The sequence below is a fragment of the Rhea pennata genome, chromosome 3, assembly GCF_028389875.1.
Source record: "Rhea pennata isolate bPtePen1 chromosome 3, bPtePen1.pri, whole genome shotgun sequence".
Classification (NCBI taxonomy): Eukaryota; Metazoa; Chordata; class Aves; order Rheiformes; family Rheidae; genus Rhea; species Rhea pennata.
In genome coordinates this window covers 31926633-31951668 of record NC_084665.1, presented here as the reverse complement: position 1 = coordinate 31951668, position 25036 = coordinate 31926633, and the positions used below count along the sequence as shown (strand labels likewise).

At 40.0% G+C, this 25036-nt stretch overlaps 1 protein-coding gene across 5 annotated transcripts in view; it reads right to left on the bottom strand.

Annotated features, from left to right (window-relative positions):
- The window catches only part of TTC7A (tetratricopeptide repeat domain 7A), a 183111-nt gene that overhangs the window by 29208 nt on the left and 128867 nt on the right, over positions 1–25036 (bottom strand). For all 5 annotated transcript variants that reach the window (XM_062571935.1, XM_062571934.1, XM_062571936.1 and 2 more), the window contains 2 exons: positions 22212–22346; positions 10012–10214 (listed from right to left, as the gene is read on the bottom strand). In XM_062571935.1, coding sequence (XP_062427919.1) covers positions 10012–10214; positions 22212–22346 — 338 coding nt within the window. The remainder of the gene's footprint in view (positions 1–10011; positions 10215–22211; positions 22347–25036) is intronic.

Genomic DNA, 25036 nt, shown 5'->3' with positions numbered 1-25036 from the left:
CAAAAAGAAAATGAAACAAAAAGGCATAAGCAGTCTCTCTAAGCAGTCAATGTTTTACCTCGCTATTTTAAAAAATGCAGCAGTCTTTACTTTTTTGCTGTTTCTTATATAACCTCCCCACTCAATTCTTTCCCACCCGTTCCCTTCTTAAGCACATATATATCACCATTTGTCTGTTCTCCAGATGCACTGGAAAAATGCAATGTGTTGAACAGAAACAATATTACAGGAAAACTTGGTAACAAACAGCATATAGGGATTTTTCCACATCCAAGGAATACCCACGCGGTGGGCTAAACTGCTTAAATGCTTTGTACCAGGAAAGTAGTACAAAAATACCCTACTTGAGCCTAGGACTTAGCAAACAGTTTCTTAATTCACCCTTCTAGTGTTTTCTTCTACACTCCATATTAGGTAGACCTAAAAGAGTCCCAGAATCTGTAGCTCTCCAAGCTGCATCACAGAAGACGTCACTGGTCTTCCTTTGGGTTGCTAGAATCGCCTGTTGACTGTCACTATTACATACTTAATTTAAAAAAAAAAAAAAAAAAAAAAAAAAAAAACACTTTGTTCAAGGTTGCTCCATTTTTGGAAAGGCTTGTAATGAGTAACTAAGTGCCTTCTCTAATGCTTTTTCTACCTTTAGCTCTGTCATCTCTGCCTTATAAATCCAAAACTGTTCTCACCACTGCAGAACTGTACTGGTACAAAGATGTTCTGCTTGCACTGAATTTGCAGAACAGAAGGATACATTCACTGACAGAGCAGAAAGGAAGCGCCCCTCACACACACACACCCCCGGGCAAAAAGCTATTTTTTGCAGGCGTTGTCATGTCTTATCCCCAAGAAGAGAAGAGGGCTGTGCTACAAAGTCTTCAGAGTTACACTTGCTCCTGTTTCACTCTGCCCTTCACAGCACACAGAAACAATTTATCAATTCAATGGAGGGCAAGTCACAACATACAGACAAGGCAGACTCCTCTAATGAAAACAAATCCTTGAGAGAGGAAGGAGTAGTTCACAGATCTGCTGCTAAATCCCACTCCCACTGCAATAATGTTTTCATCACTACTTACATTTAGGGACATAAGGGTACCCAGAGCTGTAAAGCACATCATTTGTGCTGAGCAGCTGCAGTACTCTGCCTAAAATAATTTGTGGTCCAAAAGCCCAAACGAATGAAGCACCCTAGGATTCAAGATACATAATTAGAACAGGCAAGATTTTGCACTTGCAGAGTGCCTGTCATCTGAAAGTATGTACAGATATTAATTAAGCTCCACAACCCCCAGATGAAGTAGATTAGTAGTTTCATTCCTGTTTTACAGAGATTCAGGGTAAATTGTGACATATAATCACAGCTGAATCTGCAGCCGAGCTGGCCGCGCAGGGGACGGCGAGAGCCAGGGCTCCACCTCCTCTCCAGCCCTGCTCAGTGCATTGCCTTCAATGGAAAATGACTGAGTTGCAGTTCACTGCTCTCTGGAAGAGGAAGGACCCACCCTGTTGCATAACAGCAGCAAAGCCCTAGCTAGCCCTAAGAGTTTTGATAAAAACCATGAAATGGTGCTCAGCTTGGGAATAGAAACCAGGAGCTCTGACTCTTAGGACACTTGCTTCGAGCGCTCTGTCACTCTTTCTCAGAAAGGGCGAGAGAGAGCTTCCTCGTGAGGATTCCCTGCAAACAATCGGAGTAACACAGCTCATGACTTCTCAGGTTTGGAGGATATGGCATATGGGCTATCTTAAGTATCTGAATTCATGAAGTTATTTTTTATTTTTCCGTTTACCTGCATTTTACAGTACTACAGTTCAGAAGCTACACTGATCATTGAGGGATCACGTTGATAAAATGTGATTAAAACCTGCTAAGACCTGCAGGCAATACATGTATCAAAATCTGAAAAGAAAATCCTCTCTTTTTACATGCAGAAATTCTGGAAAGTAAACATAAATGATACATTTTATACCATCTCAAGATATTTAAAATAACAATAATGTTGAAAAATACTTAATATAATTTTAAAATGCAATGCTCTTCAGGAAAGTGAGATGTATCCAGGTACTCCCCTCGATTTTTTGAAAATAATTTCAGTGGTAAAGCTTCAATTTTTTGTATGCCACAGAACAGTTAGAAATTCATTTTGTATTTATTTTCCACTGAAATTCAAGTTCTTATGACAGCAATTTCTTAAAGATTCTGAGTATTTGTTTACACAGAAGCTGTGCTAATAAAAATATTCTCAGAATTTATCATAAAAGGAAAAAAAACCTGACTACCTCATTAAAATTACCAGTTCTCTAATTGTCTAATTGGCTTATTGTCTTCTCCAAAAGGACTGCTTGAGGGCATCAAATACAGCTAGGGAGAGCTATATCCAGAACACACAAAACAGGTAGCTCTTTGTGTCTTTAGATACAATTACTCACCTAATCACAATTAGGACAAATACACAGTTGCCTTAACTACAGAGGGATGCATTTTAATTGTGATGTTCAATTCTCTGTACACAAATATAAAGTACTGAGCAAGACGTCACTAGAAAATGGAAACAGACCATGGCACCTACATAGCATCTACAAAATAGCAAACAAGGCAGATAAACTATGCGCACAGAGCAACTCCTTAGATGATAAACAATTGTAGTAATGTGAAATTGTCCTTTGTTTCCACATTTAAGAACAGAAAGCATTCTAACTTCAGGTTTCAAGGTAAAAATGCTTCTAATTAGTGCCCTAGCTACTTTACAAGACATACAGACCTTGGTATCATGGAGCTACGATAATTTACCCTTGCTGAGAATCTGCTCCATGATTTATATGATTACTTCATACCAGCACGAAACAAATCCCCAAAGTAGTAATGCGTGTCATCCTTAAAAATATTAAGCAATCAAGCCATGTTTTTATTATGTGAATGGATGCCTTTGAAAACAAGCATTCATGCTGTGAGCTAAAATGAAATAAATGAACAGAAATAATTCATTTCCATGTTCTAATCAGTGGAAACTGTAGTCTTCAAATTATCCTGATGCTACCAAAAGCGAGTCTGGAGACAATAGGTCGACTCTTCTACTTAAATGAACATGAAATTGCATCCTAAGCATACAATGATTGCCAAATGAAACAGTTCCAAGTCTGCTTGTAGTTTTTTTTTTTTTTCAGCCCTTGCATCCAACTGAACAATTAAGAAGAGCATAAGATTGAAACAAAGTAACCTACAGTTCTTAAACATTCAAATCTAATCAAAAGCAGTACACTTATCTTAGGCAAAAGGACCGTAATCTACACAAAAACTTGCTCTTAATCAAGCTCTTTAGCTTCTAGCATTACCAGTAGAGAGAAGTTTGTGTTCTATCAGCTCTCTGACAAGCAGAATGAAATCAGGAATATATATCAAAGATTAGAATTGCATGCCTACTGGTTATGCTGTATTCACAGACTGACACCTCTGTAAGGACTCAAGAGAACACCATTATACTGCCTGTTCTTATAAATCACATCCATCTATTTACCAGAGCTGCTGACCATTCAGAATATATCCAGCCCCCGTAGGCCCAAGGAGATGACAACAGAGCTGTGGTAATTAGATCAGGTTAACATTAAGCACTTGAAATAGCTTGTTATATTTGTATGAAAATACATACAGGTAATATGTAGAAGGCCATGGGACAATGAGTGTTTTAGCACTTACTCCACAATGTTGTCTTGAAGCTAAGCTCATTCTTTGTAATTATTAGTTCTAGCTTTCTTGTCTTTAAAAGGGTATGGTAGAACTGTAAAAAGGTCAGAGAAACGCAACAGCAATAATAAAAGGAATGGGACATGCTCTATACAAGGAGAAGCCAAGCTGAACTTTTCTGCTGGGAAAAGTGAGAGCTTTGGGGAAAAAGGGGGTATCATAGATACCTACAAAATCAGTAATGGAAAGGAAGGCATGAATAAAAATCAGCAGTATGCTATCTCTTCCAAAGTAAGAATGAGGCTTATCAAATGCATCAGTGTGGCTAGGAATGACTGCATCAAGAACATACAAAAACTGGCAATTCTTTGTGCAGCACTGAGCAGACCTGAGTCTCCTTGCCAATGGATACCATGATTGCTGAAAGTGAACATGGGCTCAAGAAGACAGGAGAAGTTCATGAGGAAGAAATCCACTGCGCATGTCCCAGCAAGTAAAAAATGCATCTATTTCAGGAAATCTCTGAGCTAAGACAAAACTTACCTGGGTAAGTATTATGTATGCTTACCCTGCTCTCTTTTTTTCCTAGGCGTTAGGTTAATGGTTGCTGTTGGAGAAATAGGCTAGGTGGATCTTTGGTGTGACCCAGTACAGCCACGTCAACATTATGGTTAGTACCTACTTGCATAACAAATTCCTGTTATCAGCTTCAGATCGACACTGAGGAGATGACTGGCTGGAAAGCAGCTTTGCAGAGAAGGTCCTATGGGTTCTGATGGATACAAGTGGACCATGAGCAAGCGGTGTATCCTTGTGGCAAAGAAGGCCAATGGTATTTTGGGCTGCATTAGGCAGAGTATTGCCAGCAGATCAAGGGAGGTGACCCTTGCCCTCCGCTCAGCGCTGGTGAGGCCACATCTGGAGTGCTGTGTCCAGTTCTAGGCTCCTCAGTACAAGAAAGACATGGACATACTGCAGTAAGTCCAGCGAAGGGCCACAAAGATGATTAAGAGATTGGGGTACCTGACAAGGAGAGGTTGAGAGACCTGGGACTGTTCAGACTAGAGAAGGGACGGTTCAGGTGGATCTTGTCAATACGTATAAATATCTGATTGGAGGACATAAAGAAGACAGAACCAGATTCTTCCCAGTAATGTTCAGAGACAGAACAAGAGGCAATGGGCCCAAACTGAAATACAGGGAATTCTGTTTAAACATAAGAAAAAGCTTTTTTACTGAAAGGGTGACTGAACCCTGGAGCAGGCTGCACAGAGAGGTTGCAGTCTTCATCTCTGGAGATATTCAAAATCTGAGTGGACACAGTCCCGGGCAACCTGCTCTAGGTGACCCTTTCTGAATAAGGAACCAGATGATCTCCAGAGCTCCCTGCCAATCTCAGCTATTCTGTATTCACTATTATGTGACTGATACCTCTCAAACTCCATGTAACATGGGATCTTCCACAGAAAATAATCAGGCCTTCCTGGGAAAAGGCCGAAATCTATGCTGATCTCAGAAAAATGAGTCACAAAACAGCCTATGGTCAATTTGTTGGCCTAGACTGGCTGACTTATACTGAAGTAAGTGGGAGGTTTACTTTTCCAACTTCCACTGGAGTGCATTTTATGACTCTAAAGCAATTTTATAGGGGTGCCAATCTATGTTTTATGGTACAGACTGCCACCCCCCTAAGAAAAAGCAGATCTCTCATGATTAGTGCAACTGGCATTACATGTAAAGTCATATTCTATTTGACTTGATTGTGGATTGTGGAGCAGATCTAATGGATTTTCACTAATTATGTTTTCCACCTGTTTATGCAGTCACAGCAGAACTCATTATAAAGGCTGCTTTCATTTTAACCTTTACAATTCACCACACGAAACCCAATATATATTTCACTTTGCTTCATTATCAAACATGGGGATGATGCAGTGAAGAAGGCTACGTGGCACTCTGATAACAACCTTCTCATCCTTGCCTCAGGCTTCAGAAGAAGTAGAGAATCATTACTATCATTCATTGCAATCAATAAAACTCACGTGTGAGTCAAGCAAATATTTTACTTTTTCCTTGTTTATTGGGTATTCTTTTGCTGTTTTCATTAAATCTGGCACAATGTCCAAGACAAGGGTACCCAGTTGCTTTTAAATGCATGATTCTCTTTCTCCTTTCCTGAACTAAAACATGTTGAAAATTGATCTAGCCCAATACAGTGCTCTGTGAGATGCCTGCTGGACAGGAGTCTTCTGAATACCTAAAGATGCTTTTATTTTAGCCTGTAGTATTATTTACGGAGCTGCAGGACCTAAACCCAACTTGCTGGCATGAATTTTCTCCTCCTCCTAATCAAAAGGGAGAATAGTGCTGAATATACTGTAGTAGGGAACCTGCAAATTGCAGAGTCTTTCTCCAGTGACATACAGGTAGGTGGATTTGTGCAACACTTTACAAGGAGGTATCATCTATCCTGGCTTACGTCGTATTTTCTGACTTGGTTAGGCACATGTCAGTTTTGTTATTACAATCCCAAAGTGCCTTATATCATAAAGTTATGTGACAAAATTGGGCACATGCTGAAGGAAGTAAGCTTTAGTTATTAGGTTTAGAAATATGCTGGCAAACACAGATTAGCATCTGACAAGGCTAACTGTAATAGAGAGACGGAAGACAAATGCATGAGACCGAGTGAGTAAAAACATCAAAAATACCCTAGCAAGAGTCATGTTTCCAAGAGAGAGCTACGGGTCTAACTGTATACATAGTTTCTTGGTCATTTCTGACAACAAACAGCTGTTCAGCCAAAGGAGTAGCTCAACAAACCTCCCTAGGAATACTTTGGTAGTAAGTATACTCTCTAGTTTTTCCAAAAGAAAATAAATGTCCCTCCTCTACAAATGTGATTTCTTAGACTAGTTTTAAAGCCATTACTATTTACTTTATAAAGATCATCTGTGGATTTTTAATAAAGGCTTAAGGATTCTGTGGCATTGCTTACAAAATACAAGTGCCAGTACAAACCAATACAACTACTATTTGGTATTTTCTATGTGCCTGTGGTTTGCTCACCACAGTATCAAACACCCACCACCAACAGCTCCTGCTATGAAGCACAGTATGTTACCTATCTCACTGGGCGCACTCAGCATTGCAGACCTGCTGTATGGTGCTGTATTTCTGTGCCGCAGTGTGCTTTATATGGAAAGCACACAAATTGTGACAGCTATTGTGAACACCCACAATCACAGTAAAACACAACTGTTTTTCAGTTATGCAGAGAAAAAGCTTGTGTTTATTATGATGGTGGCTTTACCTTGTGTCAAAATGAAGTTATTGATACCTGATGAACTCATTCATTACTAGATTTGTGCCCTTCATTTAAAGCCAGCAATGCTCTTCAAGCTGGAATTTTCCAAATATAGCCTTGACAACCTAGTTTTGAGAGCCTAGGGGGAGAGGCACGACTACTTTGCTAATTGGTGCTGATACGCCAGGGAGAATCAGCACTGTCTACAGCAGTTTTCCCTTAAAGTGGACTAGGTCAGTTGGATGGCAATTGCACTAAGTCAAACAGTAACTCTCCTAAGCAGACCCTCTTTCCCTAAATGATCGTACATTCACGAAGTACTATTACAGTGGGAAGACTAAGTGCTCAAATGTTTGGGGAGACCAGCATTGAAACAGCTTGTGTGAATGTAATTTCAGATGCCTCTAAATGTATCTTATGTAGCTTTCTTCAAGTCACTTGGAATCAACTGATAAATCCAGTTTGGCCTCCTGTATAATCCATTTTATGTACCATTTCCCTCAGATGGGCAACTGAACAAACTGTGTTCAAGAACCTGTATTTTTAATAACATTATGGCTTGTACTTGGCTAATATGTACTTTCTAGAAAGGCATCCAGTCTTCCTTTGATGGCTTCAAGGAGATGCAAAATATACTACTTCTTATGCTATATCTTCAATTGCATAAGCCCAGTCTAAGTTCTCCATGGGGACCCTATCTCATTCAATATACAAGACAGATTTGCTTAGCTAGCAGCCATTCAGTATTTTATTTTTGCCCTTTTTATTTGATGCATAGCACTAAAAACCTTGTTTACTGCACATTATTCAAGCTCTGTTCTCCAGACAGAATGATTAATTTCTTTACAGGCTTTTCTGTAGTGCTCATCAGATGCTTCTAACTTGTTATGTGCAATTTCCTAGCTTTTGGAAAAGCATAAAAAGGAATGCCATCATGTGGCATCCTATAAGTACCACCATGAATCATATCAGCAGGGATGGAACAGACCTTTGCCATCTTAGCTAACAGGTGGGAATGACAGGCTGCCAGCATGACCAAGCCAGAGGAGATGAGGCACAGACCTAAGCAAGTGATTTGCACTGATATTTGCTAACATCAGAATGCGTAGACTCAGGATTTTAAGGAAATCAAAGGCTATAGAGTAAAAGTGCTCTCACAGGTACATATTCTTATTTGCATCTCAAATAATACTGAAAATAATACATCATTTCCAACACATCCACCTCCCAACCTGTGCCTTATTCCTTAACATAGTCTCATTCTTTTCATCTATCCAGTCAGCGGTTATTTTTCTCTCTGTTATCAGGTTTGTCTTTCCTTTTCCCTACTTGCTCATGGACTCAGTCTCTCCCTCAACACTCCCCATCTCACTGTATTCCTCACCTCTACCTGGGTCTTACTCCCAGCTCTTCACTAAGAGATGATAGACCTTACTGAGGTTCGAGGGGAATGAACATTCAGAGTCTTTGGAGGTTTTAGAAATACATCTCTACTAGGTGTATATAAAATGCCTGTTTTTTTAAAGGTTGTAACTTGGTTGTAAAGCACACTAAGGAAGATGTCACAGAAATCTTTTCACTTGGGCAAAACAACATGTCTCCTAGCCTCACTTTCAGAAACAATTAAGTCATGGGTAACATTTTCTGAAGTAAACTGGGCTAGAACAGACGTGCATCTCAGAAAAATTTATTCCAAATGGTTATAGTTTGGGACAATTACAAGCAACTGTCATGAGAAGACACAATATGCGGTTTTGCCCATAGAATAAGACAAAAATTAGAACTGTTACTATTATCTCAGAATTTAACTTGCTGGCTACTCTGACAGTGGTGACTTGTCTGCAATCATGACACTAACCAAACCATATCATTCTATCTTTCCAGATTTTTGCAGACTGATTTTCATCAGGTTGGGTCACAGCAGCAAAGTAATATTGTCACTCCATTAAGCATACAAGCCAGGCATGTGCACAGCTGTTTTGTTACCTCTTCCCAATCTAGATACCACATAGGTGTCTTTTGCTGGTTCTGGTGTAACACTGACCACTCATTATCACCAAATCTTCTTCTCTCATTCCTTGCCTGTGGATTCCACTATTTTCTCTCAATTATTGCTTCACTTTATGTTTGTCCTCTTGTGCACTCATACTCCTTCAGTTCTGGAGCTGCTTGCCAATCTTATCCAGACTAAATTTACGCCAGGGAATACAGATCTGCTAGCAAAGACACAAAGTGCTCATACAGATATAGAATTATTGTAGAAATTAAATTGGTCAAGAAAGTCTATGAGACTTCTAAAATCGAAGAGAGACCTAGAGGCTAGAGTTAACAAGACATATAACTGATGAAATATGAATAGATGTTCTGATTTTGCAACAGAAGAGGGTTTTGGCCTTCCACAAATCTCCCTGTGCACTGCAGTTGAGAGTTATAGGCCCTGTGTTTGTAAATAAGTTTATTTCGGGGATGGTGCAACAGAAAAAGTATTTGCTAGATAGGAACGCTACCAAAAAACAAATATGGAGCCACTGCCCTTATACAAGGTTAGAGCAGAGTCTTAGCTTAAGACAGTAAGAGATAAATTTTATCGTAAACTATCACTTTGTCTTGCTTTGGGTAGACACAACAGCCCAAGATTAAAAAACTTTATATATATATCTATATTCTATAGCTATTTACTTCAGACCTTCTTTCAAACATCAGTGCATTGCTTACTTAAAATGCGTAACAGTTAGCAGAAAAAGCAGCAAAGACAATAATAAAGCAGTGAATTGACTTCCAAAAATATCAGCATTCATCAATTAAAATATTTACTTTTGACACAGGTCCTAATTAGTTAAAAACATTCAATTCAGCCTTAAAATAGAGGTTCAAGCTACCCATTTTATTCTTGGAACAAAGTCACTTGCTTTCAGGATTAGGAAGACAATGGCATCCAGAGAAAGCATGAGCCCTCTCCCCTCTTATTACAGTTAATCAGGAACATAAATACTATAATGGAGCTGAGCCCCTGCAAACTCACCAGGCTGTGCATAATTTCCACTCCAACTGGATTCACTGTGAGTGCCTCATCATACAATTGCTTAGCCTCCTCCAAATTGCCTTTCATCTCTGCAAGCCTCCCACGCATGTACAGTACAGCATGTGAAGTGGGGAAAAGACTAGCTGCCTCCTGGATACAATAGCCTGCTTCCTTGAGATGCTGTTGCTCCATGAAGAGTTCAGCTGAAAGAAGAAAAAAAAACCCCAAAACTCTACTGTTAGTTGAAGTAATTCAGACATCTTTCTTCACATTAATTATACTCTTTCCTTAAACATATTAAACCACAAGGGCATGATCCTGCAAAGTGCTTACTACTATGGTTAGTGCTTACTACTATAAGTGAATTCACTGAATTGATCTTTTTGTAATGTTAAGGGCTCTATATAGATGTTTATGGCCATTTATAGGTGTTGTCTTGACAGACGATAGCCTTGAAGATATACAAGAGTGCTTCTTCAATCAGGATGTGAACATGTGCTGAACCCTAAGCAAGCAGGGCTGGTAGCTACTTGGAACCATCATATGTATTTCCAAATAATCTGGGGGGGGAAAAAACAGAATAAGCCATCACTGTCTACAGAGAAGTTTAAACATGTCAGAGTAACAGGATACATCTGACTGTGCTGGATATTAAATAACTTATTTAAAAGAGCATATCCACATTTTAAAAACTGATCAAAAGTGTTGTTCTCCACTCATGTGCTTAATTTATGAGACGGCTGTCTCTTAAATTTTTAGAGTCTCTGTTAAAAGCAAAAAGCTTGCATTATAAAGACTTATTTACTCCTTCACATATACTCTACAGAAAAATAAGAGAATGCTCTTGGAAGAACTACTCAGTCATTAACTTTTTTCAACTAGCAGCAACTCTCCCAGTGGTCTTCTTGCAAAGAAAAAAAAATAAAACAGGCATACTAATGTGCCTAACTGACTTTGCCAACTTGTTTGTTATCAAATCTTTTCTCATGTTAAACATATATTTCATAAAATTTCTCAATGTTAAACTTTAACATTTCTCAGGATTATTAAGCCTTATTGCAAAAGGCTTCAGAAGTGATACTCAGTTTTCACTGACACACCTAACTGAAATGGGAAACTATTTTATATGTACATTGAAAAATTAATTCTCTCTCTTCATACAGCAGCCATTACTCATTGGCCCACAACCTGTTTGTGTCCTATATTCTATCACTGAAAATGCTGAAAGTCTCTTTTTTTTTTCTGATGTGATAATGCAGTAAGTATTAATGGTTCAAGAATCCAATATAAAATGACAAATTCAGAGTTTGATAAATAATTCTGAATTTTGACACAAGCTTAAATCCTCTGACTGTAAAGGTGATGGGTACTCCAGGGAAAGTCTCTGTGAGCAAGTAATTTGGTCTGAAAATTACACCTCTTATGCAGCTACCTACCTCTGCCAGCTTCAAAACACTGAGTGACTCAGACGACTTTGGGAACTTAGCATGCTGACATGGAGCTTGCTGGGTGGAGGTAAGCAAGAGAGTATCTCAAAGACAGACCTGCCTGAACGACACTGACCACGTAAAGGCTGTTCCTTTCGCCTGGCTGACATGAGACTGGAAGCACAAGCTGGAACACTGGAGTACTACATTGTACTGAAATGACATCATGGCTAACCACCCTTCCACATTTGAAGTGGTCCTTCTGGAAGAAGACTGAGACATGCAGAATGTGCTCAAATAATTCTTAGCCATCCCTAGGTTGTGCTACAGATAAATGTCATTCTGTAAGGTTGCCAACATGAGCATGACATTAGTTCCTCAGTAGAGCTATACTCTTTAAGTGACTCATATGCATTTCTGTCTGCTTAATCACAATACAATCTCAGCACGTGCGTCCTCCCTTGGCTCCAAGAGAGTGCAGTTATCTATAATAACAGAAAGCAAGGCTGTATCTTGTCAAGCCAAGTATGTGCTGAGCTTTATTCGAAAGTTTGTGGGAGGACAGTATTTTACTTGCACTTCCCAAGGAACAGAGCATTTTCCTGCCAAGTGCTGCATGGCAGCTGATGCTGTACTTGTAGTAATAATGAGGATGGGGAAGTGTAAAGTGCAGATTCACAGCCTGAAGAAAAACACTTCATTTGCAAAGTTAGAATAAACATAGCAGTATAAAAGAAGGGGTGAAATCCCAATACTATTTGAAGTCAGAAGAATTTCTGGATATTGCCATATTAAAAGCTTTATTAAGCAACTAACAACGTAATGTGACTTGTTTCATTTCAGCGAGAATCAAGAGCAAGGAGGTTTAGACATGAAATCATGCAGAGCTTGTGATTAAATGCATACAAAACATACAGCACTTATTCTTTCTTTCAATGGTGCCTGTATATTTTCTTCAGTAATAACAATTATTTAGAAGAACTGTAGCAACACAGAATCTAAATAAGATCTACAAATTGTATTTTATGGTATGGTAATGTAGCATATTAAAGTTCAGTCCATTTCTTTGTAGACTCAGTAGTCAATAAAAATGATTTAATGGTGTGGGAGGTCTGATTTGCATAAAAAAGAATGAGAGAGGTGCCTTTGGGTTAGGAAAGGAAAGGAGCGCACCCACCTAGCTAAAAATAGACATTAAGGGAAATCATTTAGGCCTGCATTAAATGTGTTTTCTGTAAACTCATTTTTCACTTCTATTACATGCTCATTTTATTTACAGATGAACAAGATATGCTTATGCAACATGGAATAAAAACACAGCTAGAGGCAGAAATCAAAACCAAAAAATTAAATCTTCCATGGTAATACTCACTCCTCCTTACCATTGTACTGAAATGCCTGTCTTTGCATTACCTGTGTTAGCAGCTCCCTGTCCACTGGATTATTTAACATATCTTTTTATCACCTAATCATGCTGTAAATAAACTTCTGGTCTTTCTGGTCATTACAGCAGCCCACACAAGGAAGTTCTCATAGGAAAAGATGTGACACCCAAAGCAAGGAGTAGCTCCTCAGAGTTAAACAGCTGTGTAAGATCTGTAATTCTTACTTCGTGGAAGGTTCAATGCTTCAGGGAAAATGTTTATGAACCTCAAATTGTTGGACTACGTAGTTCCTGATACTAACATTCTCTGCAGCTTTGAATCCAAAGGCCATATTTGCAGGCTTCCTTGCAATCTCTTAAACCATCTTCATAAAAGCTTGAACAAATTTACAAACTGTTTTGAACTAAGCACTACCAGAGACTCTCTGAATGCTATAGAGCAAAGAAAGATGATCATCCTGGATGTACCCCCTCCTCCAGTAGCCTCCTTGGAGTAATGCTATAAACTGTAAATGCAGATAATTAGCAGGAAATATCTGAACATTTTCACCTACAGTATGGGCCAAGACAGAGTACACCTTGTGGATGGGCAGAGACAGAAAGAACTGGGCACCATCTCTTTTCATTCTTTAATTGAAGCTTGAGCCTGCATCCACTGAAACCAAGAGTAGCTACCCATCTGACTTCAAGACCCACCCCAGTGTGATTTACTTCTTTCCCTCATCCACCTCATGCTTCCTTTTGCACATATGGTCCAGCCTGCCCTGCAGTTCTCCCAAAGAACTGTCCTCTCCTCTTGTGTTTACAGCCTCCTTCACTCTGGTTCGCAGCTACACACCCACTGGTATTCCAGGCTTAATGCTGGGGGCCTCAGCATCTGACAGTGACACACGTTTCCACTCAGATGTATCATCAGCTCCTAATATTAGCTCCTAGTTCTTCCAGATGTGTTGCTGTTGGCATTTAAGCTAATCTACAGTGAAGATCCTTAATCAAGTAAGAAGTGCCAAAATCTTATCATCTACTTGCTCTCCAAAGACTAGCAGCAAATACACAGACAAAAAGTACTTCTCAGAGCACTCCAACAAAGCTGGGTGTCCTGCATACAGATTCTTTTTTTCCTTCCCCAAGATACACTATTTGACAGAGCTCTGTTAGGGAGTCCATCTGAGGTGTAACAACAATATAATCTAGTCATGTCTGCATCACAGGGTTTGTCAGAGGAGTAGATTTGCCTGCCATCACCTTAAATGCTGACACTATTCCCAGTTTCCTAAGTGTTTCAAAGTGGTGTCAAGAGTGACTGCACTTGTCATCACAGAAGCAGCAACAACTGTAATTCTAGCCAAAAAAAAAAAAAAAATCAAATGGCTTTGAAGTATATTTCTGTGATGTGAACCACCCAAGAGTTAAAATCTCATTCCTTGTGAATCACGTTTAGTGTTATCCAAGATGCAGCACTTGACTCCCACAAGCAGACTGCTCCACATCATACTGTTCTGTATGTCAGTTGGATCTAAAGTGCTGATCTACTCTCATCCACCCCAAAAATGCTGCTGCATAATGACACAGCAAATGCCAAATGACCAGCAGCAATACACATTGGAGAGGATCCCTTCACCATTTAAGAAGGTGACACAGCCCACAAGGGTGTGTGGAGAGATATTTTCTGTTCCAAAGAATTCATCTGCTTTCAGCAGCTATTAATTCTTGTTAGTGCAGCAGCCCTTAGCCAGCTAGGGAGGCCCACTCCTTTGAGATTTCATCGGAGCATACAGAGCTATTACCATGACAAAGGGTTCTCCCTCTGTCTTTCCTTTCTGTCAGATGACGTTTAGTCATTGCCTCTTATTATGACACAACTCTGCATGCAGTAGTTTGACAATCTGCAGGTAGATTAGATGGAGGAGTCTTCAAGCTATAGCCCAATAGTAATCATTTCCTTGGATACCTACTTTCAATACAGAAAAGGTGGAGAAGAGAAACTGCCCCGTGTTCCTGCCTGCAAGAGCTCAGCCACTTGCTCTTTTGAAAAAGGTGACAGATTTACCTTCTCAGAGGCTGTCTTCACAAGCAAAAGGGCAAGAACTACTACTGGTAGTTAACTGGAATCCAGGGATCTGCTTTAAAATTACAGGTTTCAGGTCTCAACTGGGCTGAAAGGGCAACTGAGCTTCTACATTTACAAATGTAGCAATAGAGCGAAGACTTTAGAAGTAGCACAGAGTTACCACAAACTATTCTCTGTACTAAATGGTGCAGTCAAAAATGATTTGAAATACAACAAAGCATGTCACAAGATACTTGCTTCCTTTAAGTAAAGCGGGGTGCTGCTCACTTGTGACAAAACAGCAATTTCCCAGTTCAGAAGGTAGGGTTGGCACATGGAACTGCTAATGAGAGGAAGCTCAGAAACACAGAGATGAGCAAACTGCCATGTTTTAGGAAACAGGACCACCACTGATACATGTAGCATAAAAATGCTTCTGCTGGAAGGGTGTCTTTTGTGGTCTTTTTGTATCCTCTCTTGAAACATTTATTACTGGCTATGGTCAAGTATAAATTCCCATTTTCCCTCCAGAAATGTTTACTGTTCCTGGTATTGATAGAAATCTTCCTTCTTCCTTGAAGGCTGAGTATACCTTATCCCTCACCCAAAAGTTACTGAGCAGCTGAGAAACGGTAGGATTTTGAACCTTCTGTCATCCTCCTGGTACCACTGGCAGCGAAGCGGATTCCCCTCCATCTTTCAGCATGGGAGTACCGACTGCTTAATGTGGAGCACTGCTAGATGTTCCCTTCACGTGTAGGTGTTCACACACACACACACGTTTGCATGCCCTAGACTTTGAGAAACCACATATGAGCTCTGAAGATCATCCATGCCATTAGATTATCGATCCACAAAGTTCCCCACCCTGCTCCAGCAATGAGAAGTATCCAGAAGCCTCAGAGGAATTGGGGAAGCAATCCAGAATGTCCAGCAGTGATACGAAGCAAAGAATCCTTTTGGCATTTTTAGTTCATTGTTGACGGAAAATAAATACAACCTGTAGAGTGTAGATGAAAACCTAGTATATCCCCCTGAGAACAGTCACATTAGGAGAAATGGGGAGTCTGATCATCCTTAGCCTGCACCAGAAAGAGACTAGGACAGAGCTTGCTGAACCGGGAGGCTTAGCAGAACCACAGCTGGCTTCTTAACTTCACCAATACCATATCAAAAGTGATCAAACCGCACTTTATCATTTCTACCTCTAGTGTGAAGTGCTCCTAACCCCTCCTAGTAAGCAAATACTGCAGGGCAGCCATCTTTAGAGTATACCTTCATTCCCCTCCATACTAGCTTTGTAGTAAAACGCTCCCTCCTCTTCCCCCTTTCCAGGCTCCACCTTCTTGCACTGCTTTATATCTCAGTAAAGAGCGACAAAAATCAGCAAGCTTATGGAGCTGAGGCATTCAAGGAGTGAATGGGGAATTTTAAAACTTGAAAGCACTTTTAACAGTAAGTACAGAAAAATATTTGAATTGCTTCATAACCATTGCTGCATCATAGGATAGTATCTGACCCCTATTCTAGCAATGACAATAAAGACATCTCCCAAACCTGACAAACACCTTCAGTATCAGAGCTAATAATTTGAGGGAGCTCAAGGTTGCTAAAAGTATTGGAAGAGAAAAGCATTTAAATACTCATGTGCAAATTGTGCAAATGTAAATTGTGCTGAGTGAGCTGAAGGGAAGCCTAAAGCCAAAGGAGAGCAGGACAGGAACAGGCCTTGCCCTTTGCTGCTCTGGCCGTTCCCTGCTGAGGCGGCCGCTGTGCGGCTATGTGGACACGGGCCAGTTGGGGTTCAAGATTCCAGTCCACTGGCCCCAACGACATTTTCTCGTGGAACAAAGCCCATCTCCTCTAACACAGCTTGTTTCCCAGGAATTGGCCCATACTGAATAAAATAAATAAATTGTAAGCGTTTTGTGAAGGGGGAAAAAAAAGTTCCTGCTGTACATAACTCAGGGGAGCAGATGTTTTTCCATTAGCTCACTGTTCTCTGCTACATTGGCTCTCTTTACATTTGTCATTTATGGCATGTTCATTATAACATTCTTTTTCCTAGGCTAAACTTCTAACACGTTACTGAGACAGCAGGTAGCCTTCTTCAGCCCCCGCTGTGAGTACGTGGAACAGTTATCCTAGTCATTCTTCTTTAAATGCACCTTTAAATCAGCTTTAGGTCTACCTGGTGAGGTTTGCAGACTGTGCTTAGCAGGCATTTAGCCAATCTTAGATCAAATTACCAGACCTACTTTGCTGTGAGTGGCCATATTTGGTAAAGTATTGGGTTAGTCAAGAAGCTAAATTGTCAGATATAAAGTACTAGTAAAGACAAACAAAGTGGACATTGTAGTAAAAAATAAAGCTTAAAATAATATAGCAACAGGAGCTGGAGTAATAGAACTCTTATTAAAACTGGCTTGCAGCATTCTAAAACACGTTGTATAAATAGCACATACAGTTATTATTGCCTGGAAATATAATCACACATATTTCAGATAAGAAATCATGCTAGTTACCCAAAGAGCTTAAAACCTTTTTTTTTTTTTTTTTTTTTTTTTTTTTTTTTCCCAGTAAGGACAATATTTTGTTCTCTGGGTCAAAAGTGATTTTGTAAAATTGTGGATTAAAGCTAAACTTTGGTCATAAATTCAAACCATTACAATTACATACTCCTTAGCAGAAAAGCATGCCTATATTTTCTAAACAGAAAAGAGGAGAACTGGAATGATTTCAAAAAGGAAAAAAGTGATAAAAACCGTTCCTAGGTCAGAGATTTCTTTTTGTAATATTAGCAGTGTTATCACCAGTAATTGCCAGGATTCCTCTTGCAGCTCTTCCTGCAACAGGAAGTGGAAGGGTTAGGCAAGCTTTACCAAAAGCATGAAAGTTCCTTCTCTCCTCTTAAAGTTGAGTTCAAGTTGTCAGTCCTCAGTCAGTTGTAGAAAGTAGAACAATGAGAAGAAATGGGCACATGGATCACATAAAGACCACCTGGCCTGGAGCCGCACCACAGCACAGCGTGCAGGGCAGCACCCTTCCTGAATACTCCCGTGAAATGGGGCCCTGACAAAGGGCTCCTTTTTGGATTTGGGGGCCAAGAATGATGCTGGGGCTTATTAATGCAAAAGCCTAATAAGATTATTCCCTCTTTTAAAGAAGCTATCAAATTTCAAGAGGACAAGAGGGATCGTTGTTAAAAGGAACGAGACAAGCATTAACAGTCTTTGCAGCAAAACATTCCGAACAGGCAGGTTATGCCTGCTAGCAATGCTCCAAACATGCTTGGGGCAGAGACTGAGCAACCTCTCTGGTCACTGGGAATAGCAGACCTCTTACTTCTCTAAAGCTAATTGCAGCTACTTCCAGAGGAACAAGTAGATAAGGAAGTCTACTGAAGACATCATAGAGGAATCTAGAGCTAGAACTGTTCAGCCTGAAAAAGAGAAGGCTCAGGTAGATGTTATCAATGTTTATAAATATCCAGTGGGAGGGTATCTAGAGGATGGCACCGGAGTTTTCTCAGTGGAGCACAGTGACAGGATGAGAAGCAATGGGCACAAACTGAAATACAGGAAATTCCACTTGAACACAAAGCAAGGTGATTGAACAGGTTGTGCAGAGAGGTTACAGAGTCTTCATCTTTGGAGATACTCAAAACCTGACTGGACACGGTCCTGGGCAACCTGCTCTATGTAACCCTGCTTGAGCAGGAGGCTGGACCGGATGATCTCTAGAGGTGCCTTCCAATCCCAACTATTCTGTGAACCGTGCTATGTTCCCTCCTGCAGATGACTGATCTCCAAGTCTGTCTTAAAAGATATGCGTGGAGATAAGATTATCAGTGAGAACTCAGCTTACTTTAGACAGGTGAAAGAGAAGATGACTCTTTCTAGAGACCAAAGATGTGTCAAGGAGCACTTTGCTTGCTTAAAAGAAGCTACAAAAATATTAGCTTGCAGACAGCCAAAGTTCACTAGGCACTGCTATTGTGAAAGCCAAGGTGCAACATTCATTATGGCACAGCACATTTGAAATAATGGCTACACTTCCAAAACTGCTGCTTTATCATTCTACATCCTTTATCTTTCCTACATAACTGTGCTGGTCATCAACACAGAAAAATTACAGATTAAAACATGAAGTTTATGCCCACTTATGTGCAAGATAAGCATTCTTACCACAGCATGATTGGCACAGAGTTCACCGGCTCAGCCTTCAGCCACTGTTTAAAGACTGCACAAGCTTTTGGGCACTAATTTTGAAACACATTAAGAGAACAATAAAGGCTTTCCCACTCCAAGAGTTGAGGATTGCTTATGCATTAGGCAGGTTAGCTCAGAACTCTTAACTCAGCCGCAGGTGGAGGGTGCTGCAGTAACCTTTCCTCTACATCAGATCCAACTAACAACTCTACCACACATAAACGGTCCCTGTGCAATAGTTTGTGCTGGCTCTATGGCCTGGGTTCGCTGCTAGAGGGCTGTAAGAACAGCCTCATATAGGCATGGGATAGTTTTTGTTTCGGTATGTCTCTTTCCAGCATAAGCACAGAGAATTCTAACTGGATCAGTCAGTTGGTACCGTTAGTTTTCATGCCTTGGGATATGAAGAGGCATGGGAGCTGTAATGGCTTTAATGGAACACAGAGAGGATTACAGCCTGGTGCTCTAAATCCATACCTACACAGAGAGGCATGGCCAGCCGCACCCTGTTAGCGTCTAAAAAAGATGGACCCTTTGTATAAATTCACTCTATGAGGTTAGGTCATTGTAATGATTTTAACTAAACATTTATGATTCATCCTAAAAAGGTTACAGTGTTAATAAAAACAACAACAAAAACCAATCAACAAGCCATTTCCCAACAGCAGATGAACGTTGTCCTCCCTTTAGAAATAGGAAACTGAGATATGAAGACAGGCAACTTGTCTAAAGTCACAGGATGAGTCATTGACCAAAGGAGGACAAGTCCAAGCTAAACTCAATTGAAATTTCCAGCATACTGCTGTGGATCTTTCATGAATATGAAAGGACTCTGGATGTAGGTGTCAGAACGCTATGCTAATCACCTGTTGCTTTACATAGCTCTTCATTTTGGGTGAGCTGCAATGCAAAAGCATTTAGTGACCTCAACTGGTGCTTACTCAGCTTTTAATTTGTTATGAAGTATTTCTATTTTGGAATTAGTTAGCTTCTTATGAATATACATGTTCATCCTTTCCCCTTCTTCCAGATGGGAGGGATGCTAGTAGACCGAGTCAATGATACTCTTTTGGACTATTCTATTCAGTTCTATTCAGGACCCAGTATAAAATCTCACTCACTTTAAAGAAGTCATGTCATTATCCAGATGTTTTGCCCCTCTATGGACAGAGTAAAAACTACCTAAAAAATACTTTCTTCCTTTCTGACCCCTGCAAATATCACAATGCAATGACTTCCACAGTACTGTTAGAAGAGAATGGCCAGTACCTCAAAATAGCTCATTAAGCTGCATTTGTAACAACAACTGACTTCAGTAATGAAATCACTCAGCAATTACAGCATATATTTTCAAAACATCAATCCTGATTCAAGATCAGTTAAGAGTAAATATGAAACAAAGTAAAGATTAAGCACAAATGATAGACTAAGACAGAAAAGTTACAATATATAAGAAGAAATCCTAACTAAAAGAATTTAATTAACACCTTTGAGAATGGTACTCAATGATTCACAGAGAAAAGTAATCATAACCATTCACAGCCAGGCCACACAGCACTGGGTCTTTATTGCTTTTGTCTTTTCACACTGCAGCAAAGATGTAAACTGCCTATAGCAATCTGCAGGATGATGGACAACAGACATCTGACTTCACAATAAACTCAGCTTTTTTTTCTCCCAATCTTCTCCTCTGCAGCCTTAAATCAGGAGCATAAATTGAATAAAGCAAAGCCTTACTAGTGATTCTGAAGCCCACAGCACATCACTGAAATTTACTTGTGCACAAGCAAGTAAGTGAACAATTTAAAGGATTCATTCCATACAGTAATTTCATTTGTTCTTTAAGTAGGCTTTAATAGTTAGCCATATTATAACAAAAAGAATCTGATGTATTTTGTACAAGAAGTGAACTCTAATCAGTAGAAAATGGCCCACAAAAACAGCTATAACAATCTTTACTGAGAAGTAGGACAAGACTGCCAGGTTTTATGTGACAATTGTCAATGGTACAGATTAGCTAAATGAGAATTTGAAAGGTTCTCCTGCATATAGAACAGCAAATTATCAGCAAGGTTCTAGCAGGCTCTACTCTTTTCTTGTTGCAAATGGTAGCAGCCATCTAAGAAGTAATCACAGCACTCAAATGTAATTTCAGGCATACAACTGTGGGCTCAGTTGTGGAAGAAAAGCTGCATCTGTAAGAGCAAAACTGCAGAGTCAGAATATTTAACCACTCTTGAAATGCTGGAATGCAAATGGCAAAACATGCTGTGTAACTTGGTTCCTCACAGAGCGCCCTATATAAAACTCCTTCATAAATTTGGAGGTCACCCCTAGCGTGGAGTGGGAGTTCTTCCTCACTCTTTTGCTTTTATGAGCACTGCTGTGACATCCCTGCAAGACTGTCTCAAACTGACATGCAGCCTACAAGTCGCTGGGAACAAAGAGCCATGGAAAAATTGAGTGGAGGACTTTCTTATTTACTAATTTTCACTTAAAATTCAGCTTAGACTGTAACATTCTCACTCTGACAACATTTGACACATGGCTTGCCCAGTCCTATTAAGGGGAAGCAAGAAGTAAAATGAAAATAAGTACCCTTATCAACTACCATTTACTAATGAGAAACTGCCTCACCTCTTCTTTTAAAAACATATTTTAGCAATGACTGAAGTTTTCCATGTATTAAGAAAAAATAGAGATAAGCTGAAAAATCACACTATCCCAATAACATATTTGTTAGACTAAATGAAATAAATGCTATTTCAAAAACAGCTGGGGTAGATGGGCAGATTTTATGCTGGTATAAGATGCTGAAGCAGTCCTGATTTCAACTACTCCATTAATATTTACGTCATGTCATTCAAACTGATGCCAAAAATCCAGCAGGAAACACTGTCACCTTTCAGTTTCATGAATGAGAGGTATACAGAAAGCATCCACAATACAGTATTTTAAAATACGAAGAAAATAGGGAAAAAAAAGGTAATCTCTTCAGAATTAGAGCATCCTCAGCCTTTGCTGAGGCTATCAAGCAACTCAGTTATAAGAACAGTTTTTGCATGGTCTCTGCCACTAGAGGATGGAGAGAAGGGAAATCCAGGCTGCCCACAAATACCAGGACTTACCAGCTTGTAGCCAGATTTGTTCAAGAGTTGTCCACAGCTGCATAGGTCCTTGTTTCAGTGCAGTACTCTGCATGGTTATTTCAGACATGGCCTGCTCCAGTCTTGATGCAGCAACAGAAGAGGCTCGTTGTGATCCTATAGACCAAAAAATTCAAAAGAACAGTGCATTTCACACATCATAGTATTTCTTTGGCTCATTAGACAGCAGGTCTGATTCTCCGCTCTACTGCATCACTTTTATGTCATAAGAACTCCACTGACTCTGGTGCAACCAGTTGGAGAATCTGGCGTTAGAAAAGGTTAATTTATTGGGGGGGAAAAAAAAAAGCTAAATTACCCAAAGGCTGCAGCTCAAACAAGTGAATTAAGAGACAGATAGTAATTTTATAAAGGTCTGCTTAGCATCCATCAGGGAATGTATTTTTCTTGTTTGGAAAGTAGTATTCTATCACTGAACACATCCTCAGAATACCTATTAATAACTTGTTTTATAAGCACACTGTCACCATAGAATTACAAAATTTGGCTCATTAATGTAAAATCTTAGTAAAGCACTACAAGGTAGGTAGGTATCATTCGCAGAGTGTACAGATTTGAAGTGACGTCAATATCGTTCTGTCGGTTTAGAGACAGCTTGGTTTTTCCTTTAACTTTAGGGAGCAGTCTGTAATTTACTGCTTTGAGTATATTAACCTTTACTATGCACTGTAACATTTACTCAAGAATAAAATATTTGGCACCTGCATCTCTGAGAACAAAACATCATAACAAATGCTACTCCTGGAAATAATGCCTGGACAGAGACCACAGTCCATGCAGGACTATGCTGGTGAGCCAGCCTCTCAAGGGAGGATCAAGAAAGCAACAACAAAGCAAGAAGCTACAAAATGACATTTCAGAATTTGCTTTCTAAAGCTTTGAGAAATAAATTATTTAATATACATAGGTTTAACATGACTTTAAGGTTGACAAGCGCTCTCTCTCTCGAGTTGCTGTGACTGAAGCACTAGCCCTGATTAACATCACTCTTCAGTTTATCCTTACAGGCTGACCTTGTAGACCACAAGATCCTGGAGTTAAAATTCTACTTCTTCTTGCAGAACTAACACGGAAGAAGTAGCAGATCCTAGGAATGAACTTGGAGAAGTTGAGATGGTTGTGCTTTTCCAGCTGGAAAGCACTGAAGACATGCTGCCACATCACACCTCCTTGACAGCAGACCATCACGCCCAGGGGCCAGGGTTGCCAGCAGGTAAAACAGCTCAGTCCCCCTGCCCGTGCTCATGTGAGCACCGAGCTAGAATCCAGCCCTCTGCCGGGCGCGGGGGCAGGCTTGTTTCCTATGCATGTGTGTTTGTGAAGACACCTGCACAGTGCAGGGCAGAATACAGCCCACACCTTTTAAGTAAGCCAAGGCAATGCTGCCTGCCTGTGAGAAAGAGTAATGTCTAGGGAGAGGCCACGAATGCAACTCCCAGGCTATGGGAAATAGTTGTCCCATTATCTCACTGCTAACTAATGCCATTCATTTTAAGCACAAGAACTTCAAAACAGCCCTGCAGTGCTCAGTGCACACACCTCCCACAGCTCACTTGGAAAATGCAAATGTGCTCTTCCTAGATGCATTTTTTAAATTCCTACATGTTTTCAAAGACATGCCTGATCTAACGTTCCAAGAGATGACAAAGCAGTAATGTAGTAATTACGGCTTTAATGGTACAGTAAAAGCTGTTCAGCTTTGTACAGAGAATTTATTTTATTTAACAGTTTATTTAACAGATCAATCTTCAGCCTGTTTTACTGTACGGAATTCCTCCCCCTGCCCATCCCACACACGCTCTTCTCCCTCCCTCCATTTAGGAGACATTTCACTGAAACATGACTCCAAGGAATTCTAAGTCACAAAAGGGTTGTTTAATATAGGAAAAGCTAATAGGCACTCATCCCAAGTAATGCAAAGCCCCAGCAGAATTCTTCTACTGGATATGCAACATGCAAATTGCCACATGAATGGTTGTTGATGTTGTTTAGGAGCATTTCAAAGTCAGAACTGGCCTTCTGCATTCTAAATTGGCAAACTTTAAATGATATGGGCTTTGGAGATTTTGCAGCCAACTTAGCCAGATTCTTCTATTAGCATTCCTCATCATGTTAGTATAGTTTGAAAGCTTGCTAAGACTGTCCTGTTTCAGAGAGGCATTCTGGAGCCAGGTTTCTTCAAAGTACCTGTACAAAATGTAGAGGGTTATTCCAATTGCACTAGATGAACAGATAGGGTGGTGTTTTATTCACAGCCTTAGAGCTCAGGGAAACCCTCTTCTCCTTCCAAGTCAATCCGAGGAGACTATGCCACCGTAAGGCAACTCTGTGCATTTTGGAGAGGTTCACACATTGCTGTGAGACTGAACAGCCACTTAGGATCTAAGAAAACATCCTTCCCACATTAAGTAGGCTTTAAAAGACCATCACTGAGTTAGTTGCCCTCCAAAAATACAATTTAGATGTTCCTCTTCTCCTTTTTCTTCATTAGTCAGGTAGTTTCCAAGAGCAGAAAGGCTGATTTGATGATCTTGCCCAATGCTGTGTGCTTCAACATGCACACACATAAAAAAAGAACCAAAGTTATGCAGCACTTAAGAGCGGTGGCTCTTTGCATTTAACAGCCTTTGCATTATAGTCCTTTGATTACTTTCCTTCATATTCAAACTTAAGCAAGGAATGAAACCACACTAGGCAGATATGAGAGGATCCTTTCCATCCTTAAGGGTATCACACGCAGATCTTGCTCTAGTCGCACATAAGCCAGCTGAAAAGGCTCCCTCCAT